The sequence below is a fragment of the Drosophila arizonae genome, chromosome 3 (genome assembly GCF_054131065.1).
Source record: "Drosophila arizonae isolate 15081-1271.41 chromosome 3, UAZ_ARI_1.0, whole genome shotgun sequence".
Classification (NCBI taxonomy): Eukaryota; Metazoa; Arthropoda; class Insecta; order Diptera; family Drosophilidae; genus Drosophila; species Drosophila arizonae.
The window spans coordinates 19,985,915-20,010,368 of record NC_142923.1 but is presented as its reverse complement, the minus strand read 5'-3'; the positions used below and the strand labels follow the sequence as shown (position 1 = coordinate 20,010,368).

At 36.2% G+C, this 24,454-nt stretch overlaps 1 protein-coding gene across 1 annotated transcript in view; it reads right to left on the bottom strand.

Moving 5' to 3' along the window:
• Dyrk2 (Dual-specificity tyrosine phosphorylation-regulated kinase 2) overlaps window positions 1-24,454 on the bottom strand; it is a 64,633-nt gene that overhangs the window by 13,346 nt on the left and 26,833 nt on the right. The window contains exons 4-7 of the mRNA XM_018003924.2: window positions 8,509-8,784; window positions 7,040-7,418; window positions 6,081-6,250; window positions 5,723-6,000 (exon numbers count right to left, since the gene is read on the bottom strand). Of these exons, the coding sequence (XP_017859413.1) occupies window positions 5,723-6,000; window positions 6,081-6,250; window positions 7,040-7,418; window positions 8,509-8,532 (851 nt within the window). The 5' untranslated portion in view covers window positions 8,533-8,784. The remainder of the gene's footprint in view (window positions 1-5,722; window positions 6,001-6,080; window positions 6,251-7,039; window positions 7,419-8,508; window positions 8,785-24,454) is intronic.

Sequence of the window (24,454 nt, the reverse complement as noted above, 5' to 3'; positions counted from 1 at the left end):
ATTTATATTTTATATTTTATATTATATATTTTTATATTTATATTTTATATATATATATATATATATATTTTTTTTTTTTTTTGTTATTTTGTGATATAAACATATTTATATTTATTTATTTTTTATTTTTAAAATGTATTTTTAACATAATTTCGCACATTTTAGTCTATATCAATATTAATTTATATCCATTATTTTAACTGTGTAAACACTATGTCTCTACATTTTCTCAAGGATCTCTTCATTTATCTACATATATAAATATATCGCTATTTTAACTGGCGAATAGCAAGCTTTATGCCTGGCAAATGTCAATTAGCGGTAATTACTGTGCCACGGCACGGCATAATAATAATGGTAATAATAATAATAACCTACATCAACAACATCAACAACAACAACAATATCAACAGCAAACAACAGCTGTCAGCCAGCCACGCCCACGCACTCCTGTCCCCATCCTTTACTTTGTTGATAGTAACTTAATTCCCAGTTGCTCAGTTCGTTCGCTCTCTCCAACACTATCTCTCTCTCTTTCTCGCTCCCTCTCTGGTAATTGCAATCTACACGCTAAGTGCAAAAATTAATTTACAAGAAAAAACAACCAGTCGCAGGACGCTGCTCATTTGCATATAGACCATGAGGCGGCTGCCATGCCATCTTCCTCTTCTTCTTCGTCCTTTTCAGCTTCTGCTCCTGCCTGACCCACACAATTTTGCTGTGCATGCTGTGCGTTTTAATTAAAAGTCTCTGAATATCCAACGACTCGGACGCTGCTCAACGCCTTGTCACAAATGGACGATTACATGGCTCCTGACAGCATATCGTATGAATTGCATATGAATACAAATATACATATATGTATATATAAATACATATATACATGATTCATATTGGTGACATGACATGAGCTTCGCCATAAGCTAAAAGTTAGCATGGGTTAGCTTTAAGCAGCTTTCACAGCTCAGGGATCGTTCGTGGTATACAATTTATTTGCCAACAGAGCTTTACAGAAAGTTATTTAGTGAAGCTTAAAGGGAGCTTAATAAAAAGTGAGCGAAAGTGAAAACATCATAACTTGATAATGTGCTTACAACATTTGGTTTTAAAATGAGCTTTTAGGGATCAGTAAATATGCTCAGAGCCTTAAAAGAGCTCAATGAAAGGTAAAAAGTTTCGATTGATACTTTTCCGGATTAATTTGGTAGTATAGCAGTTCTGCTAAATACATAATAGCTTAAAAGCTGTCACCCCACTTTAAATACGCATTATTATTATTATTTTTTAGACTCATTCACGAAAGTGAAAGAGTATACTGTTTTTATTTTTATTTTAATTTTTTTTTTTTTTAATAAATATGAGTTTTCTGAAGCTTTTCAAGGTTGATCTAGCAGAGAGTTATGTATCTAAAGCAGAGAAGCAGGTTTCAGATCAAGCTTCATATTTAAGGTCTAGCAGCTTTCAGCTTTAAAGGAGCTTTCAAATAAATTCCAGCATGTGCTTGAAACATTTCTAACATTTCTAATAGCAAATGTCACTCATCCCTAAATACTTTTGCATTTTATATTAACTTCAATTAATCATTGTCCCAGTTTGATTTAGCTTTCGCCTTAAACAGCTGCCATTAGTTAACGCTCTAGCTTGAAAAAAGCCAACAGCTCATCTAGATAACATTATTTGATTATCTCATCATGTGCAAATTGAAAGGCAAAAAAAAAAAAAAAAAAAAAAACTACATTCAAAGACCCGAGACATCAAAATCTTGACACATGGCCCAAATGAGCAGTAACAATGGCTGAAAGAGAAGAGAAGAGAGAGAGTGAAGTGAGAGGGAGAGAGCGTGGAACCACTCTGCAGCAGCAACCAGAATTTATGACCCTGACACCCACAGAGACCGCACTGAAATTTGGCCATGACAACATCGTTTGGCAGCGTCATCCACGTACACACACACACACACACAGGCACACACACACAATATGCTGCATAGTTATGGTCGTCGCACAGTGTGACCATATTGTAAATGTGACCATCTTTGGCAGTTTTGGCAGCTCATTTTATCGCTGTCGCTGTAAATTACGTGTCCGCCCCACAAAACATGCCCCGATGCCATGCCAAATGGACTCAATTGCAGGTGGCAGCGACTGAATGTGTGTGTGTGTGTGTGTGTGTGGGTGAGTCGAGTCAGACCTTGTCCTTTCTCGTCCCACATGTGCGTGTGTGTGTGTGTGTGTGTTAGGCTGCAACGCCCTGGCTTATATTACACATAAATTTGCTTACCTTACCTATTTACCTATTTAGCTGCCTCTCAGCCTCGCGCTGTGTCTATTTCGTTGAGTTTTTGCTGTCTGTATTTCCGCAGCGAAGAACATGCTAATTAGGCTAATAAGCTTGTGGTTTTTTCTCTCTCTCTCTCTCTCTCTCTCTCCCTTTTTTGTCGCCCTTTAGAACTAACCCCTGCCAATTAGCAAAGTTTAAGCAGCAAGTGCATTCCATAATTGCAATTACCGCGAAAATTTGAGAGATTCTGGGAGAGGAGTTGACTCAAGTTGAGCTCATTTGAGTAAAGCTAATATAAATTTCTTGTGGCCATCACATTTAGTCAAATATTTCGCTCAATCAATCGGGGAACAACAAGTTTCGCTGCTATTTCCGGCAGCTCATGAATCAGCCGCTAATCCACTTAATCAACTCAACTAACTCAATTTGCGAGTTTTGTGCCCGACAAACAACAGCAACAACAACAACAACAACAAATTAACATGGGCCAAATTCAATTGCGTGCACGTAAATTTAATTACGTCAAACTTAAGCCGCGCAATTTTGTTTACTCGCTCAAAACAAACTTTAAACTTTGCCAGCAACGAAGGATTCGCCTTGCATCCCTGCCCCAATCCCTGGCCTGGCCATGGTCAAAAAACAGCCAAAAAGTAAAATGCGCACTCGAGCTGCTGTTTTGCGGCTAATTAGTGCCAAAAAGCACAACAACAGCAACTAAATAAATTAATTTACTTTGTGCATGGAAATGCTATTGAAATTCTTGTTCGATATATGGGGACAGCAATGGCCGCCAGATGGCGTGCTTTAAAACCATTGCCAAGAAATCGCGAATCTCTGGCGAATCGCGAAATGTCGCAACGAGCCGAGTTAGCTGCAATTAAGACAAATTAAAGGGAAATGTCAAGCGGCCGACGGTAGGGGCGTGGCACAAAGCAGGAAACGGAAACAAGTCAATGGCTAAGAAACCATGACCTTCAACAAATTGTAAAACTTTGCTTTTCTTGTTTCATTTTTTTGTTACCTTTCACTGTTGTCATATTTCTTTCCTCTTTTAGTTTTTTTTTCTTGTTTTTTGCATTTTGTTTTTGGTATCGCGTGCTGCCATATTTGCGTTGCCAGCTGTCTGAGCTTTGACATATGCAGGCAGGCCGCGTGAAAGAGTGAGTGTGTGTGTGAGAGGGAGAGAGACACAGCTAGCAAGTCCATGCAATCAACACCTGATATGGGGCTGGCTGGCTGGCTGTCTATCAATTAGATTGCGATTTTATCGCAAAGCAACAACAGGTAAATATCTATAGGCACACACTCGCACACACACACACACACGCAGCCAACTGCATTTTAGCCACGAGCCAGGCTCACTTCAGGCCAGCGGAAAAGTAGGCAACACAATATTTAAATTGAAATTGATAGCTGCGCGGCGCCGCCTGCGGTTTGTTGTGCATACACATCCGCTGCCTGTCAGTTCGAGTGTGTGCACATGTGTGTGCACTGTGTGTGTGTGTGTGTGTGGTCTGACATGCAGGCAAACTAAAATGGAAATTTATTTGCTTACTCGCATCTGCTGGCAGCTGCATTTAAATTACCTATAAATTGTTAAAGCATTTTTATGGCAAACTTTAATTAAGCTAGAGAGATTGCAGAATAAGGTATTTTTGTAATATATATATGGTTATTAAGGACTCGCACACAGTGGCAAATACGCACAGGCAAAAGGCGTTTTGTAGGGCTTCCAAAGTAGATAAGAAGAGCGCGTGTTGGCTTTGTGCGAAGCCAAATGAGTTGCCCGATTGACAGCATTAAGCTTAATGGCTTTTGATATATATCATATAGACATACATATATGCATATACCTACATATATATATTCGTATATATGTTTTATATGTAATAAAGCTTCTGCTAGAAATATATTCTTATTTTTTTTATATATACAATATTTCCTTTTCCTAATCTGATTTGATCTTTTACTTAATACATATTAGATTGATATAAATTAGTAAAGTTGTCAATGAAAAATTGACTCTGCTTTTGAGAGTCTAGATAGAGTCTAGACTCATTGAGCTATGATATGTGTTGAATCATGTGAATGTGTATTATCTAGTAATAAGTAATTATGAATCAGCAATAGCATATGAAGTTGGATTAGTAAGAGCGGGAATGCGGCTCAATCTACCAGTGCTCTCTCTCTCTTTCTCTCTCTCTCTCATTCTATGATCTCAGCTTAATACACTGTGGAAGTGTATCAAGTAGAGAGCCCAAACTCACTTTCATCTTGAGGAATCAGCTTGTTTCCACAATATACTCTGCTGAACTGTGCTCTTGACAGAGAGTGAGTATCATCAGCTTATGCAGTCTATTCTGCTGAGCTCTGTTCTCTGCTTTCTGCTCTCTATGCTTTCACTGCATTGGAGCTGTGCAGAGTTAACTACACTTATATGTATTCAAGTGCCTGAAAGAGGCAGCATGAGTGGGTGTTGGACTAGTCAATCGAAAGAGTATTTTAATCGATGCATATAATTGTTCACATATATATATATTGTCTACAGAAATTATATTAACTCTTTCGTTTCAGTTGATATCCTTGGATTATAAAATTTTCCTCATATATTGACAAAAGTAATCAAACTCAAATAAGCGCATACAGAACTATAATAATAATTTTGCCATTATTTTCAAGTAGTTTTGTATGCTTTTATAAACATATATATATGAACACAAATATATGTACATATGATAAAGAAATGGCTGCCTAAGCGCAGTAATAAAAGCAATTAAAAAGCGTTGTCAAATTATTATGGCAAATCACTTGAGTTTTATGGGCGACATTAATAAAGAAAACGCACAGCGATTTATTACGAGCCCATAGAAAAAAGGAAAGCCAAAATCGAAAGCACAACAACAACTAGTTAAACACATATATGTGACACACACACACACACACATATCACACACACGCTGCTAATATGTGTGTTAATAATAGAATCTACTCGAATCTGAGCAGGTTTTCCATAGCTATTTATAGATGGGGTCGTCTCTCACACACACACACACATGTTAACTGTGAAGTAGTGGGGGCCTTCGGTTGCCAAGGCTAAAAGCGCAACAGAGGATCGGCATAATGCGTGCTAGGCACTTGTCAGAGCCAAAAAGAAGGACTTGGCATGTCCCGTAATAGCCGCAACGCACGCAAAGGGCAAATAAAACAAAATGCGGCTGAGGAGGAGATGAGGAGAAGTTGCGAATAAATTCATTTAATTCGTGTGGAATGCTAATAGGCAAATGCGTGGAAGACGCGTTTTTAATTGGCAAGTTAAGCAAGAAATACGGCGTATTATTTGCACAGTGACAGCCAATCAAGGCGCCATTGACGTCACAGCATAAACAATGTGGGTAAAATCAACAATGAATTATATTATATATACTCTATATGAGTGGCTCACCTCATCAGCTCGAAGGTAATGCACAAATGCCGGCGAAAGTACGTATAGTCCAGCATGTGTATTACGTTATGAGATCCATCGGCGTCCTTTTCGCGCAGCTCGTCCAGAATGTTGAGCTCTACGACGGCCTGGTTGAGGAAGCGCTTCTTGTTTCTGATTATCTTGATGGCCACGTGTGTGTTGGTCTTGTGATCGAGTGCCCTGATCACCTGGCCAAAGCTGCCCTTGCCAATCACCTCCAGAATCTCATAGCGAAAGGCTATATGATCGTGCTCAATCTGGCATAGGGATAGACAGTACAACAAAAGTGTTAGCAAAGCTGATCGCATTCATATAGACCATATTGATTTTCACTTACGATCTTGTAGTTGCCATTGTCATCGTCATAGCCCAGATTTGTGGTGCTGGCTGTCGGGGCGGGCTTGTAGTTCTTGCTGGCATGCTGGCCAAAGTACCAGACCTCTTTGTATACCTTCAGCTCTTCGAACTCCAGATCAGTCAAGTAGTTGCGATATTTTTTGACAAGCTCTGAATAGGTGAGGAGAAGATATGAGAGCGTTATATAAAATGCACATAGAACAATAATGTTTTTTTTTAATTATTATGGCAAATTTCAGACAAGTATATTGGGTAAGGAGCAGGTTTGAGTTGGTTATATGGTTATATATATGGTATATAATCTCGTATTATATGTATTATGGCAACTTTGAACTATATAACTAGCTAGAAATAGTTGACGAATAATAATTATAATTATAATAGCAACTTTTAAGAAGGTCTAAATAAACCAGGAAAAAATGTAACAGATTTACATGAAATCTTTAAGGTTCGAAATCTTTTACTATAATTATTATAGCAACTTTTTGACAAGTTATAATTGGGCGAAGAGAAGGTTGAGCAGTAAGTTACTAAGATGGTAATCTCTTATTATAATTTGTAGTGCAACTTTTCAATCTGCTAACAAATTTTTTTGCCATAAAATTTGCATTGCAACTTCTTTAATCTTTCCTTTCACATCTCCCTCCCTCCACCTTTTCATTTGCTTTTTGATGCGCTCCAGCATAAGTAATTGAAAACTAGCCCACGTGGCAGATTTATTGCGACCTTGACCTCGTTTGCATACAAAATTAATTAATGCCACGCCTTCTCTGCCAGCCCACCTGCAGCCTGAACTCAGAGAGCGTGAGCTTTGCTAATTCGCATTCGATGCCAGCGATGCGTATGAACCCCACGCACTAAAAATGCAAACATTGCGAATGTTGACAAGACTCAAATTCCGACAACCCCTTAGCTGCCTCACCCCCTGCCACTACCCACCTGATGGTGTCATGGGCGAATTGCATTTGAGCTCTGCACTGCCCGTGCTGCTGGCTGAGTTGCCGGAGCTGCCGCTGCCACTGCTGCTGTTTGACTTGGTCGAGGAGCCGCGCTCGTTGCCGCTGCCGCTGTTTGTGGTCGAGCAGGAAACGGGGGAGCCCAAATTGTTGTTGTTGTTGCTGCTGTTGCCATTGCCGTTCTGTGTATTTGCTGTAGGCTCGTTTACATGGTTGCTGCTGCCATTATTGTTGTTGTTGCTGTTGCCGTTGCCGTTCGTGTGCCCGTCGAGGCGTCGCCCCACATTGCACAGCAGTGGCAGGTCCAGCCGCGAGCTGGACAGACGCACATCGCGTCGCAGCTTCTCGTTGTCCAGTTTTATCTATGGGAGCAAAAGCAAACAAAATTAATAATTTAATTAATTAATTTATAAATACATATATTTAAAAAAAATATAAGCTAATTTTATTTATCACTATTAACATAACTATTTACAATATATACATATTTTTAACAAGAGAGCTTAAGCTGACATACACATATTTAATATATTTATTATTGCATACTTTGTGGCTGCGCCTAGAAATTTATTTTCACTAAAAATCATTACATACTTTTATGAGCTTCTGAAAATGTGCAAACTTATACTTTAATTTCAAAAGAGTTTCACTTCAAATTTAAACAAGTATATTGTTATTAAAAATTATTGATAAATTATTTTAATTGTTAATATATTATTATTTATATGCTCATTATATTTACCTCAATTATATTTTTATATTGTAAATCCGTTACAACTTATTTTACATTAATTCAGAATATTTTTTTTTTTTTTTTAATTTATTAAAGTAGTACGCGGTAGTAACCCTTTGTGAGTCTATTAGATTTAGTTTTTTAACTGACCTTGTGATTTTTATTCTCTCATAATTACACCTTATAGATATCTTATAATTGTAGTCTATCTTCATTATATTTTTTGCTCTCATATAATGTTGTATATAAATAATACCAAATATTACATCTGACTAGTTTTGCTATAATTTAATATATTTCACTTCAATTTTCTGTAATCACACACTTATAGCTTATGTAGATATAAATAAATATTAGTTTTTGAAATATAATCTATATTATGAAACATTATTATTATTATTATTATTTTTAATTTATTTTTTTTTTAATAATGTTTATTAACGTCATACGGGGTACTCTAGTATTCCTTTTTGAGATTATTATCTGCCCATAATAATATTGTACTACACTAGTTTCGAATATTCATTTCTGGTAGGAAAACATATATGTAAATAATATATTATATCATATCATAAACTTCCTAATCTTTTTTTAAAAATTTTTTTTTTAATTTTCAACTCTTTGTTTTATGACCGAAAATTTTTACAATTCTTAATTGTATATCTATCCAATAACTAGACTCTAATTTGCCTTTCTTTATCAATTTTTGAGCTACTTACCGGCATTTCACATCGATCCAACATTGTGCTGAGCTATGTCTCTGTGAATGTGTGTGTGTGTAGTGTGTATTGTGTGTGTGTATGGATGTGGACTTTCCAATGTTAACCAAAATGGCACAGTGAGTGCTGTCGCCTCAGGGTGTTGCTTAGTGGTTGGTTATTCTTAGGGAACCGGCCACAAAGAGTTATTATTGATAACCAGCTGTTGGGCAATAGATCTGCGGGTCGCACAACATTTGTGTTGTTGTTGTTGTTATTGCTGTTGTTGTTGGTTAACTGCAAAGGAAACAAGTTGAGTTCGATAAGTAAAAATACCAAATAAACACATTAATTATATGCTAAAACTGAAACAGTAGCTCGCAGTTAAACCCTTGACTTTAACCCTTGACGGGCAACCAATCAAAGGAATAGCAACAAGAACAGAATATATAACTCGAATACGCGATGCGCATACAAAGTGCAAACCATAAATAAAATGCTCAAATGTTTCCCTCTTAAAAACCATAAAAATATCAAATTAAAGTAGAAAAGCTGGAGTACCCTTTATTTTTATTTTTTTAAAGTAATTTGAAAGTGATGAAAGCAATGTTAAGCTGAAGCTCAAATTTAATCCTAAAGATCTTTAGATGCATGAAGAAATTGAATTGAAATAAAAATGAAAAATTTTTGATAAAAAAAAAAAAAAATTTGTTATGAAAAAAAAGATAAGAAAAATTTTTATTTGTAATAAATATACATTATAGAAATATTTACATAAGTAATCGAAAACTCAATGCTGATAAACAACATTTAAATGAACTTCCTCAATTGTCCTGCCATAAGTCTTTTCCTCCTTATATACCCCATTTATCCTTTTCATAATGAGTATTACGTACAAAAAATATTCAACGACTTGTCAAAACATAACCATAACTAACTCAAAGCCTTCGCCCCCCTGCAGCAACTCGAATGTCAGTCAACGGCATTTAGCAGTTTTCATTGTCAAGGCGGTGTTTGTCGGCAAATCATCAAAAGGCCCCAAACTTTATTAATATTTTTTTTCTATTTTTTGGGTATATTTTGAGGGAGGCATTCGAAACAGGAACTCGCCTATGCACTTGTGGGCCACAACATAAGCGGGTGGCGCACAGTTGGCCTGCAACTTGGTAACCAAAAAGTCATGGCCAATTATTGGCTTTTTGTGTGTTGGCCCTTTATGTTTTTGTGTGTGCATTTCGTAGTGTTGGGGGCGTTTCAGCCACAAACAGTCAGTCATCGAGTCAGTCAAGCAGTTGACACTGTGTGTGTATGTGTTATGGCTGTGCATTCAGCGATATGCATAATAATCCTAACCCTTTACTAGGGGCCGCAGCAACCCCTCGAAATGTGGGCGCACAAGTTTGCTGCGCTTCACAAGTTTCTCTATGAATAGCAACATAATGAGTTAACAGTTAGGCGAGTACACTGAGCGCCTAAGTGGGGTTGCTCTTGAAATAGAAAATATTTGTGAAAATGCAAAAAGCTTAAAAAAATTTTAAGTTGCAGCTCAAAAAATATAAAAATTATAAGCAAACAAAATTTTAATAAATATGAGAAATTTTTAAATATGTATAAGAAATCGTAAAATAGTTTTAGAAATATAAAATTATCAAATAGAAAAATTATTATTATTTAAATAAAACATTATGTTTAATATCTAAATAAAATAAACAAAAACTTTTTTTGTTTTAATTAAAAAAAAAAAAAGGAAATAATTTTGTGAAAATAAATATATATTTAAACACATATATATATTTTTTCAAATATATGAAAATCAGTAAAATTGCAAATTTATAAATCTAAAAAAAAAAAAAACAACAAATTTTCCCCTCTTTTAATTTATTTGATTTCTTTTTATTTTCTATTATTGATTTTATTATTGTATTGTTTTGTATCATTTCGCATCGATATCATATTCATTCATCCTTCAATTAGCTTTTGTTTTTCCCAGTGTACTTAACTGTGTTTGTCACATTTCAAGGTGCCATTGCGAGAGCTCCCAGCAAGACTTGTCTACTTCCTATGCTTAACCTTTTCCTTCAGCTCTTGATATTTTTTGTGTGTTTTCTTTTGGGTTTGTTTCTGACATGGACTGGAAAATTTATTGGCTTTTGAAAAGTTTTCTGTCATAAAATCATAATTTACAGCATTCGTTTGCCACGCTGAGTTTTGGATCAACTTGACAGTTGTTATGGCATCGGTGGGAGTTGGGCTGGCTTGGCTTGACTTGACGTTTTTCTGCAATATATTTAAAAGCAAGCTGTCTCTTCTGGCCTGTCGGTCGATGAAGCTAACCATTAAATTTGGGTTTTTTGTTTTCTTTCTTTGGACTTTTTATTTTTCGGATAGCTCGTCATCTCGTCGTCTGGGAGCCTGTCATTAAATGCAGTTTTGTGAGCTGGTTTACTTCAGTGGCTTTTCGCAATTTCTTATATAGAAAGCGGAGTTGGGCAACATTAAAGAGCAAATGCCATAAGCCAGACAGCCAGACAGCCAGAGAGCCAGCTAGCCTGAGTCTCGGCTGAAGTTTCACATTGTCTGGCGTAATTTGATAAGCGAAAGTTTCTTGAACTCCGCACCGCACAGAGACACAGGCCAATTGCAAGGCTGTCAAATTATGACTAAAAATAGCTGTCAAAGCTATTTAGAAGGTGGGCCACATTCAAGCAGGCTAAAGAGCAGCAAAATACCAGTTACCAGTTACCAGTTACCAATTGCTTTAATTACAATTGAATAGCAAATTCTATATTTGGGCTAAAATACATTTGGCATTGCTTTGACGCCCACTGTCATTTGATTAATTTGACTGAGTATGCTCATTGATATCTGCAATTTCTATGGCTTGGCATTGAGATTCAAATGTCAGTTTCAATGCTAGTTTCACAGCTCTCAAGTCAACGAAGATGTGTCAGTTGCTTTGGGTTTTTTCTTTCTGGTTTCTGATTTGACCTTGTACAAATTGTGATTCAATTTCAATGCGCAAAAGTCAATATCAATTACACGCTTCCATTGCCAAAATTAGCTAATGCCGAAATTTGGGTCATTCTTGACTTTTGCTAATCCCCATTTAATTTTAGCTCTTGCATAATTTCTTAGCCAATTTCACGTTGGTCTTTTTGCCCAAGCGACCCAAAACATTAAAACTAAATATAAAACAATTAATTTAAAATTTCGACGTCAAGTGTCGCAGACCCTAAGTCAAAAAATAAAACAGAAATATATATACAAGATATAGTATATACAGACTGACACTAAATTGGTCACTCAGAGTAATTGAGTCTTTGGGCACCGACAAAAACACAAAAGAAGAAGAAGAAGAAACAAGTGAACAAAAAATAAGCGGGCAAAGCCAACTTTAATGGCAATAAAACTGTCAAGAAATTTATGTGCACAATTTGTCAATTTCCAGGCGAGTTGTATTTTGACAAGCGCGAGAAAATCATTTCAATCGACTCCCCGAAGAAGCCAAGAAATAATAATAAAATAATAATAATATTGTGCATCGCTTTTCAAGTGCATTTCGTTTGCTTAATAAATGTCAATTGCGTTACTTTCTGCTTCTTCTTCTTTGCTCAGTAAACGAAAAAAAAAAAGAAAAAGAAAAACGAGAAAACGTGACATTTTGTTGTTGACTTTTGACACTTGCAATCAGCCGAACGGAAGATTTATATACAATTTTACCGTTGACTCCGCAAATCGCATTTATGTAAATCAACTTTTTTCTCTCTATTTGAGCTGGTCTCACTGAGCCAAAGAGCAGCGCAAACCTTGCAGCAAATGTCAAATTTGTTGTAATCGGGGGAGTGTTGCCATTTAAATTGTTTGGCTACTTGACAATTTTTTACCAGGCAGATGTTTCTTTGCGGTTCTTAGCATCATGGCATATTCTCATTGGGCATGCCCCGCAGCATGTCAAAATGTGATGCCCTATCAAAAGACTGGGCCTATTGTTTCGATTTTTGACTTATTAAAATGTTTTCTTTTGATTCTCTGACGCCTCAAGTGCCACAAAATGCCAAAAGTTGTATCACAAGCAAAGAGATACAAATTGAAATTCAAATTATTCACTCGTTTCCCTTATTTGTTTTGTCTTTCTTCTTTCTCGGACATGTACACACTTGTAGATCGTAATGGGAAGCTTCGAAGCATCGCGTGTAAGGTTTATGGAAAAGGTCTTTGTAGCTATTGTTCCACTGCGATTCATTGATTTGTTTGGGATCAGCTCAAATATTCCAAGCATTTCTGACACATTGATGTTTCGGGGGTAAAAAAACACATCAGAGGCCTTTGATCTTGCCGTGGATGGAAGTGCTATAAATTTATAGCAGCCCAGTGTGTGTCATTCTCACTTCAGATGTATGCTTGGCATGGCATTTCAAATATATTATGGAATATTTGCGAGCTGCTACAAGCTGCCATAAATTTATAGCAAGCCTCAAAATTGTATTTTACAGACAGTTACATGCACTTCTGCCAGATTTATGTACTGCTATAAATTTATATCAAGTTAATATAATTTCAGCTGTAAGCCATTTCTAATCGTTCAACTCATTATGTCAATTTTATAGTTCAGTTCATCGTGCTCGTAATGCTTACGTAGCATGTTCAATTTTGTTAGAGCTGCACATAAACAAGCCCATTTATGGCTCGCTTTTCGTAGCCCATTACATGCTTTCTATGCCCACAATAATACGCCATAATTTGAACGCAACTGCATTTGTGCATGCAAGGCTCGAATTTCGGGCGAATCCACACAGAAATTCGGGCCACATAGCTCAATTTGGGCGCTGGTAGGCTCAATATATGCCATAACTGACCCACGACAAGGAGAAATGGCACTTAATCATACGGCACACCAGGTTAAAGCACAATCGAAGCCAACAACATCGTTTGTCACAAACATTTGGCGTGGCCCAGAAACGAATAAGAAGGTGCCCTCAAAAGAGAGCCGATCACTAAAATAGCCGAGAGTCGGCCGCGAGCAACATGCTATAAACATTTATATGTATTTCTGTTACATTTAATTTGGCGCTGGCACGACACATAAGTGAAATTCATTTAGTTTTCATTATTACTATTCACATATATGTATATACAACCTTTTTTTTATTCTTTTTTTGCAAAAGCAGGCCAGAAATCGCATGCCACAATAATTTTCGTATTGCCGGCATTAACCAGCTAACTAGCAAGTGCTAAGCTAACTAAGCGCACAGCTAACATAATTAGCCACGCCTCCCAGCCATCGTACGCCCTGCGCATACCCCAACAAATGTGACCTCATAAGCTATTGACCCAGTAACCCCAACCCCCCAAGTAATGACCTCTGGGCAAAATGTCAGCTAATCGCGTATAGATTTCAACAGCGACAACTGTCGACTACCGACAGCCGACTGCGGAGCGGAAGTACCCAGCGTTGTGCTTGAAAGAGCTTACACTGGGTAGAGGTGAATTGCTAGAGGGGGGGGCAGACGGGCGCAACTGGCGTTTGGTCAAGCGGATATAAGTCATCCATGGTGGAGGTGTTTTGCCAGAGGAGAGACCAGACAAGTGTTAAGCTGTCGGTATTTTGTAGTGAAATATTTTTAGTTTATGCTATGGCGGAAAGTGCCATAAATAGGCTTATGTCCCCTTTTACACACCATAAACTGGGAACTGTTGGAAGAAGCGAAAAAACATACAATATACTAAGAAAATACAAGCAGAAGAATTAAATATCACGTTTTAGCTATTGCCATAAACCTATGGCAAATGTATTAAGAATAATTTATGCGACAATTACGAAGATCATTTACTTTTAAAGAATAAGTTATTAAAACGACTTACTATAAAGTGCCATAAATTTATGGCATGATTATAAACGAAAATTAGGTAAGCCGCACTTATTGTGATCTATGTATGTATTATTAGTGATGAATTTAGAGGCTGCTATAAAGTGCTATAAATTTATAGCAAGTCTAGAAAATGAATTTTATTAATTTTACTGTCCATTTTATGGAGATATGTGGAGATAGCAATAAAATGAATGAAATGCATGCAAAGGATAAAAATGTGAGCCACCCATTAATATAAATAAATATGAAATATTTCTCTTATAACTTGGCACAGTGTAGGGTATTATAGAATCTATTTTTACGCACAAGCAAAAACCTGCGCCGTGCAACAGTTGTCATTCGAGCACAAGACAAAAAAATAGAAACAATTCAACGACAATGCCAGGCGTGACATATAAACCCTAATACCATGGGCAAAAAAGAGACAAACGAGCGACAGCTGCCGGGCCGGACCGTGCCGGGCGCACGTTGCGTATGTGTAATAATCGAGCAGCAAATGGTGGTCAATGCACCAGAAATGCGCGATAGCCACACTCTCATCCACTGTCCCCTAAGCTGCCCCCGGGCCTGCCAGTTAGCGTTTGCTAACAAAACAACAATTTTAATAACTTCCGTTCTACAAACATTGAGTCTCAACTGAACCCAACTCAACTCGGCTTCCCGGAGCTCGACTCCACACTTTTAGTTTTGGCTGCCGGGCTGACTGCACAAAGACAATGGACATCGAAATGTGAACCTGGGCGGCTCGACTTTTTGCTCTCCCTCTCTCTCTATGTGTGTGTGTGTGTGTATGGTGTTTGGCTTTGGCAATAAAAATTGGTCTAAGCCAGCAAGTGCAGCGCTGGCTAACGGTATTTGTTATTTGAGCCAAGTTAAGAGGGGTGCGCATGCTGTATATATGCTTTATTGAGCCCAATTGGCGCAGCGCTGAAAACAATCGTAAATCGCGGCAGTAAAAGTGCATTCAAACGGCTGCTCCCCTGAGTAGTTGTTGTTGTTGTTATCGTTGTTGCTGTTGTCGGAAAATGACAATTAGCCTTGTGCTGCAGCAGTTGTTGTTGCAGTGGCTGTTATTTCTAAGCAGCCACCCCCTGCCGTCCCGCCCATTTGACAGTTGACTGCATTTCTCACTCTCCTTCTAACTGTCTCAAATGTAGACACAGACGGTCACGGAAGTCTATAGCTGTGATTGAGTAATATCTAGCTGTAAGCATCTGCATCTGTATCTGTATCTGTATCTGTATCTGTATCTGTATCTGTATCTGTATCTGTATCTGTATCTGTATCTGTATCTGTATCTGTATCTGTATCTGTATCTGTATCTGTATCTGTATCTGTATCTGTATCTGTATCTGTATCTGTATCTATATCTGTATCTGTATCTGTATCTGTATCTGTATCTGTATCTGTATCTGTATCTGTATCTGTATCTGTATCTGTATCTGTATCTGTATCTGTATCTGTATCTGTATCTGTATCTGTATTTGTATTTGTACCTGTATCTATTTCGTTATCTGTATTTGCATTCGTATCTGCGCCAGCTGCCAGTTGCAACGCATTGCCAATTTTGTTAATAGCTCTGACAATCTCTGTCTTCGTCGTCGTCGTCGTTGAGCAGGAAGCGAAATACAAATGTTGCAAAGCGCATCGATATTCGTTTTTATTTTTCTCTCTTCTTTGTTTTTTGCCAACGGCCCATTTATTTAGCTTAAATCAACTGTGGGCAGTTAAGGAGCAGCTAGCGAGTTAGAGGGGCGTGGCTATCTGTAGGTGTTTTTTTCTGCTTTGACATGCAAAACCTAACAACTTATTGAATGCAGATATTTTCAGCTGCTGAGGTGCGGCCCAAAACGAGCTTGAGATCAAAGCGAAAAAATTAAATAAATATATAAATGATAAAATATATAGCTACAGACTTATGAACAACAAATAAAGTTCATTTAAAGTCTCCCAAAGCCTGGTGAATCGGTGCCATAAGCAACTGCTTTTTATTTATATAATGTTAGCCATATTTTTGCAGCCAAGATATATAGCTCAGTGAGCATAAACACGTGTTGTTCTAGAGGATAACATATATCTAAGCCGAATTCAACAGAACAGATTAGCTCTTTTCATTTATGTTTTGATCTTTTATAAAGTTCAGTGAACCGACATAGATTTTGCAATCAGATACAAAAGCTCGAAACAAGAGACAAACTGTGAAAATTAGCAAATGTTGATATCCAAATTTGAAGATGTTAAAAGAGTTGTACGCAGCCATTAGCAATTGATATGTTTATCATATCTAGCCATAAAACTAATATTTGGAAGGAAATTTACATAATAAATGAAATCAAAATGATATTTCGTCTGCCCGCCCGATGAGCTCACGAAATTAGAACATCAAACACTTAAAAAGCCATCATAATGGTAATAAAAAATAAATAATAATAAAAAAATGAGAAAAAATTGGGCAACATCAAAATGATCTTTGGCTTATGATAAAACTTTGATGAAGTAGGCGAAGCAGCAGCAGAAGATTGTTGTTGATGCTGCCCACTTGATAATTTCATTAGAAATTTTTGCGCAACATCTAATTAGTTCTGTCTCCCTCTCTCGCTATCTCTCGCTCGCTCCACAACAAGCACGAGTCAAGTGTGACCCAGTTTCTGAAAAAAGCATTCGCTCAATATTTCCATAAAACTAAAAAACAAAACTCACGACAATAGAAAAAAAACCCTTAAACTAGAATCACAATTGCGCTTTCCATGCAGGCAACGTCTAGTCTACAGAAATAGTAAACATTGTGTAAAAATAACACTTGATTTACAATTTCTCAATCAATATGTGAGGCTATAAATATAACATATAGAGTTTTATTCAAGGCAATTTGTGAGACATTTGACACTGTCTTGAAGTATTCTCCATGACTGCTGCTGCTTTTATTTTTTTATTTATTTATTTATTTTTGTTTTTGTAATCGAAATCGAAAGCAATTTCTCTTTGCCGCCTAATTGTCAAAAAAGAAGAAAAACAGAAGAAAAAAAACTGACAAACAACTGTCAGTCAATCAAATGTCAATTGTGTGCGCCTTGCGGTTACCAAGCAATGGAAGGGGGAGCGGGTTGGGGGAGTGGCAACAAGGGCTGGCAACAGGCTGAAGTATGGGTGTGTGTGTGTGTAAGATGAGACGAGTAACTAATCGACCGCAAAGCGGGCTCCTACAAAACGCAGCTTGCGGGCAGCATCTGCAGAAATATCAGTTTCAAAGACACACACACACACATACAGTGATACAAACATCATGATTGATCAGCGTGTGTGGCAAGTGCTCATGTTGTTGATGTATCAATTTAAGCTGAGCCAAAAGACTTCAACCCACTCGCTTCACAAACGAAACGAAATCAACAATTGAAACTTTCTTTAGAAATTGAAATGAAATACAAGAGCTGTTCAAAAATCTGTCAGTCAGTCAGTCAGCCAGCCAGTCAATCAATTAGTCAGCATATGCATTTATTGTAAGATGTCTTTTTATAGCTACAAACATTTGAAGTGTACTTATAAAAACAGAAGTCGCGAAACAAGAAATATGAAGCAATGAAATAAGCTAAATCAATAAGTTCAATCATTCATTGGAAATTCAAATATTTGTGATGGGATTTAGTTTATATATTATTATTATTATTTTGCTATTACTTTATTTTTGATTATTTATTAATATTATTGATTATTTATTATGATTATTATTTTTTCTATATTTTATCAACCAATCAGTCATTCATTCAGTCAATCAATCAATCAAGCATTTAAGTGAAATAAGTTAATGTTGACTCTCAATTGAAACATCATCAGTTGGTCACTCTGTCAGTCAGTCAATCAATTAGCTAGTGACTCTCTCTCTACATGTAGTGAGCTCAACTATATTCACTCTTATATTTCTGATTCGATCGATCGGTTCACGCTGATTTATTTCCTCTACTCCACACTCGCCCAACAGACTCACTCGACTGATTTCGCTTACATTACGTTCTTTTGAGCGCAACCTTGACGTTTATTAACCCACAAGCGCCTCAAGTTCAATCACAAGCCAAGAAAGCAATAAATACGTACACATACATATATATTTATACAAACATATATATACGTATATGAACTAATCAAAATGTCACACTTTCCATGCCCGAAAAAAAAACTGAAGTAAAAATAAAAATCTGCTGACAGCTGACAAGCCAAACGAAACCAAAAATCAAAAGACAACAATGAGAGAAGTTGAAAGAGAGTACGACTAGATAGATGCCCTGTAATAGTTACTATAATATAAAGATGATTAAAAAAAAACATTAAATGTCATTAAAAAGTTTGAGAAACTTATTGTCAAACAAGTTTAAACCAACATGTGGCCGTTTACAGGGTATCTGAAGCAGATCAAAGCACACGCAAGAGCGTCCACAACACGAGGGGCGCATTACTTTACAATGAGCCATGGAATATGCCAGCAATTGCACTAGGCCCAACAGATGGAACTCGCTGAGTGGCAACAGAGGCGTGGCAGGGGCGAGCCGAGATACTCGACGTTCAGATTACAGCGGACAGCGGACAGACAACAGCAGCGACAACTATAGCAACGACGACGACGACGACGACGACGACAATTGCCTCAGCTTTGGCGTTAATGAACATGAGCACACTTTAGCGAGCACTCCCCGTATGGCCACAGTGAGGCACGCTGACAGACAAACCGGACAGACCAGGGCATAATGAATAAGAAGTGAGCGTGAGAGAGAGAGAGTGAGAGAGGGGGGCAGAGGCAGAGGCCGGGGGATGCGCAACTGTGAAAAAAAAGAAATACTGAACAAAAAGCATTTTAACACATAATAATATGAAAATAATTGAAGCAATTACAAAGGAGAGTGTGTGAGTGTGTGTGTTTATCTCGGACTTGAGTGACAGTTCGCGGCGATGAACGATCAACGCAATTAGCGTTAGTTATAGTTTCCTTATGATGCCCATATATAAACTGTTTGTGACAATTGTTATATAAAAGTGTGTACAGATCTGGATAGTACAGAAAATAAAAGCTTTATACCAAAGAGTATGGAGCAGGAAGTAGAGAAGAGGGAGGGGGAGAGGCAGAGAGAGAGAGAGAGAGAGAGAGAGCGAACGGTAGAATATTAAGTGTCAATAATAAAGGGATTAGTATTGAAGATGTGTATGGAGTTGTGTAGAGCGAAAGAGCATATAAAGCATACGCGGCGTGAGCCACAGGTTAAGTAATATTGTTATATTATTTTATATTTAATAATAATAATTACTCTGTCTCTCTCTATCTCTCCAATCACTCACCTTCTTCAGTAAGTGAGTGGAAAGTGACAGAAAGAGACAAAAAGAAAAGCGAGAGGGACAGGAGAGTATCAATAGAACTAAATAGATGCACAAAGACGGAGATCTTTTTTGAATATCTCTCTTTCTCCAGTCTCTCTACATATTTCTTCTCACTTGAGTATCACTCCTACTCTTCCACTATTCTAGTTGCATCGTTCAACAGCTTCAACCTTCGTCTATTGCTCTACTCATGTCTGACACACTTTCCTCTATTTCTATATGTGTCTCTCTTTCTCTCTCGCTCTCATCTCTAACTCCTTAAATCTACAAAATCTGCACAACTACCATTTCGCTTTGCAGATTACTCAACGTTTTGTACATCACCTGCTCAATGCTCGTTTAAGTTCAGTTACAAATTGCACTGCAGCTCAATTGCAGCTCAGCTGCAGCAGCGATGCCATTTTTTAGCAACCACAAAAAGCGCATTGATTACCCAGCAGCTCGGCCAGAGAAGAGCTGGCTGGCTCTGCCAGAGCTAAAGTAGAAACCACAAATTGCAAACTACGCAAAAACCCATTCACTGCACACATAACCCTTAACCTGCCCATGGACACTCACTCCCACACCCTCGCCCACGCCCACTCCTTTGGCTGCTGGCTTTGACTAAAACACACAAAAGTCCATTTGGCTAAAAAGCATCTTCTCAAGTGGCTAAAAAGAGAGCACGCAAAAAACCCAACTTAGAACCTACTTTTAGTAAAAGTTTTTTCTTCCTTTTGCATTATTTCGGCAGCAGTTTTATATAACACCTGGGCCAGGTAAGTGCAGCCTTGCAAACAGACCACAAAAGCAATCGACAAAATAAGAGAAACAAAATGTAAAAAGCCCAGAAATATGTTTTTCCTTGAATTGCAATGTGTTGTTGGCTTTTGATAAATATTTGCGCCATTAAAACTGATTTTTTTCTCTCTCTCCCTTTTATTTTCTCCTTTTATTACGATTTATTTTTTATGCCCTCATATATTATATGTCTCAACTGATGTTTGTTTACTTCTTCGTCATTTGACTTTTCCAATTCGTTTTGCATTGAGGCTGGGCAGGGTTTTTTTTTATATTTGTGTGGAAGAACAAGCGATTTGCATTGTTTATCGATATTATCGGATTCTTCCATTAACAACTTGACCTAATTTTTGTTATTTTTATTATTTTTATATTTGAATTTGGTTATTGACAATTACGTAAGACTACTGCCGTCGTCATCGTAGTCTATTGTAAATGATATCTTTTCAGTTAGACACAAAGTTTAGTCAAGGCCGTAACTAATCCATTCACTCGTCTTATTCAGCGGCTCGCCGCTGCAGCATTGCGAAAATTTGATTTTGATTTTTCGATTTACTGCCAATTTTCTACAGAGCAGGCAGAAAAACAAAATACAAAAAACACACCGAAATTGAAGCATTCATTAGATCTCTTCAGGCAAAACCAAACAATAAATTGCCAATCGTCATGAAAACTAACGAAAATACAAAACACAAACTGAAAATCTAAAAACCCCACGAAGCGCAAAGCAATTAGACATGCAATACTCGAAAGTACTCGTAATGTCATATTTGTAATTAAAATTAACATCGTTTTCCATTAACAAACCGTGAAGTTGTTTATTGAGATATCTCGCTGAGTTTCGTTTGGGGATTGTATTGTAAGCGAGTAAAACTTTGCTGGGAAACTTTTTGAATTTCCTGAGAGTCATTGGCTATCATCTATATATCTATATCTGTTTCTAGATATATAATACAAAATATACTATATACTAAACTGAGCTGTTTGTCCTCTTACATAAATTAATAAAATAAAAGATTTATATATATTCAATTTACGATTAATAATAATCCATAAATACATCATGCATTATAAATATGTTCAATTATAAAGAAATCCGCTAAGAAAAACGATTTATGATATTTATCATAAGATTTTTGTTTCCTTTTTACAAACTAGACATAATTAGTATAATAAAATATTAAGCAGCTGATATAAAAATATAAAATAAATTATTAATTAATAATAATATCCTTAAATTATATATTCAAAATAATAATAATTATAAATAGTTAAATAATATAATATTTATTTCCTAATACATAAAAAAAACACACATTTAAAAAAATATATTTTAAAGAAATAAATAAAATTTTTTGAATAAAGTGCAAATAAATATATAAATAAATAAAATATATATATTTCGTAAAATAATATTCAAAAATGAAGTACTATAAGTTTAATTTATTATTTATCTAATAACTAATTTCAAAATAATGCCATATAAATTGAACAACATAATAAAAGTTATAAGTTACGACTGCGATGAAAATTTCTTTTATAATCTAAACTCTATTGAAATTGGTGTGCCATTCGTAAAAAATTGAATCATTTAACAGTTTCCCATACTCCTGAAATGAAAATTTCAACAGTTTTATAACAGTGCAACTATTGCATTTACTTTCTAGATTTAACATTTGCCACACAATGAAACTACTAAATCTTTTTTAAACAAGCCCAAACCACACACTACCTATCTCTCTCCATCTCTCTTCCTGTCTCTATCCTGTCTCTTTCACTCACTCTTAATCCAATGGCTAAATTGACATTCATATGCGATTTATAAGATGCAAACTAAACGCTTAAAGCGCTTCAGACAGGTCATATATCAACTGGAGCAGGCAGCAGACAAACTGTCAGCTGTGGCTCTCCCTCTCACACAGTCTCTCCATCTCAGTTGCACTTACTGTGGCGCGAATCAAAAACCAAACGCCGACAGAGAGGCGCAAAAGTCGAAACTCGTAAATAAAAATGTCAAATGAATTTCCATAAGAAAGCACGAAGAAGAAAGAAAGAAGAAAAGGCACAAACTGAAAGTGGAAATTCGAGCGAAAAATGCGCATAGAAAAAAATAAATAAAGAAACAAATATTAAATGGAAATGGTCACAAAAAGTGTCTGTCAACGCATATATTTCATTTTTTTAGAGTTCAACATTCATGAATTGTGAAGTGAGTGAAAAAGTAAAGTAAAACCGAAATACAAAGACAATGGTCAGGCACAGTTCAAAGTAGGTTTGAAAAATTTGCCTGGCCAGCTAATTGAGAAACAGATGGGAGCACCGGGCGGGCAGTGCGAGCTAGTTGGCTCTAAACCCTAACACGTTTTGACCACACTCAGCTGGACGCAGTCGATCGAAACCCGCTAAACAGGCTTTTCAAAAAACTTTGAATGCGACTGCTGCGGCTGCCTCAGCTGCTGCTGAGATGCTCAGGCTGCTGATGCAAGTGTTGCAGGTTTCTTGAAGATCAGGGTCCAGGCCAACTGTTTGTTGTTGTTGTTGTTGTCGCCAAACGCATGGCTACTCCTTGTTGTTGGTGTTGTTGTGGCTGTGGGCACTTAAATGCTGATTGTTAAGGTTAATGCACTTGAGTTCGTTGTCGCTTCTTTGCACACCAAAAAAAAAAAAAAAAAAAACCCCAACAACTTGAAGATCACAGATTTTCCACAGCTTTAATGTGCATGCACCAATAAATGCTCATAAAGCCTAATTAAGTAAAGCTCCATTACCCAGCTCTAAGCCTTGGCTAAAATTTACAAAAGAAAATCAAAATAACAAAATTTTTTTTTTTTTTTTTTTTTTTTTTTTTTTTTTTTTTTTTAACATTTTGTGCAGTTTTCACTTTAACAAGCGGCTAACGCAGTTTATCTCGCTTCGGGACAAAATTATTACGCATACGCATCGTTGCACAGGCAGCGAATGCAGCGCCGATGTCACAATGCTGCTGCTGCTGTTGTTATCTTTTGACATGATGTGCATTGTGCACTTTCACTTCTTTGGCAGCCGCTTAATTAAACAAACATATTATTTAACTGCCTGCCATTTAGCGAAAGAAAAAGTTGTTGCTATTCAAGAAAAAATATTTTGTAGAGATTTTTTGATGGTGGAAAAGTGATTTCAAAACGAAATTTAATTAAATTTGACAAGTCATTGTTTTATAGCACAGATTGTAAAATAATATTAATATCAATTTACATTTTGAATGAACAGCTGAAAGCTTTTTTTCTGTCAATTATTTGATTAAGGTAATAAATTAGTATTTATAGCTGCACGTACGGCCGTGCTAAGCTGATTTATTATCAAATCTCTTTGAATATATCAACAGCTTAATGAAATTGATTACATTAACTGCTGCTGAAATATAGTTATTGAATGAAGTTTTACTCTTGCTTGGTCAGGCTTTAAGCGAGCTATTTATTAGTATTATGACTATATATTTCTGCTTATTTATTTAGAAATATTTATATTTTGGCACGTGGCATGTATTATGCATTCTTGGAAAAAATAAATTTTGGTTTCAATTTACATAGAAATTTTCATCGCATTACCAACTTAATCAAATAAATGCTTTGCTATAATAAATATTCTTCTGAGTGAGTCATTCCAGATTTAAGATGAATTTCTATACAAAAAATGTTTTAGGCTTTAGCTGCATTAATATGTATCTGTCATATGTCAAAAAATATAATTTTTAAGAGCGTGAATTAAATTTAATTATCTATCATTTTACAAAACAAATTCTTCAAATGATTTGTTATAATTTTTTTTTTAATTTTTATTGTTATTTTTATTTACTATTATTATTATTATTATTATTATTATTATTATTATTATTATTATTATTATTATTATTAATATTATTATTATTAATATTTTTTAACTGGCCATTTTCTAAAGAACCATTTATATATTTTTTT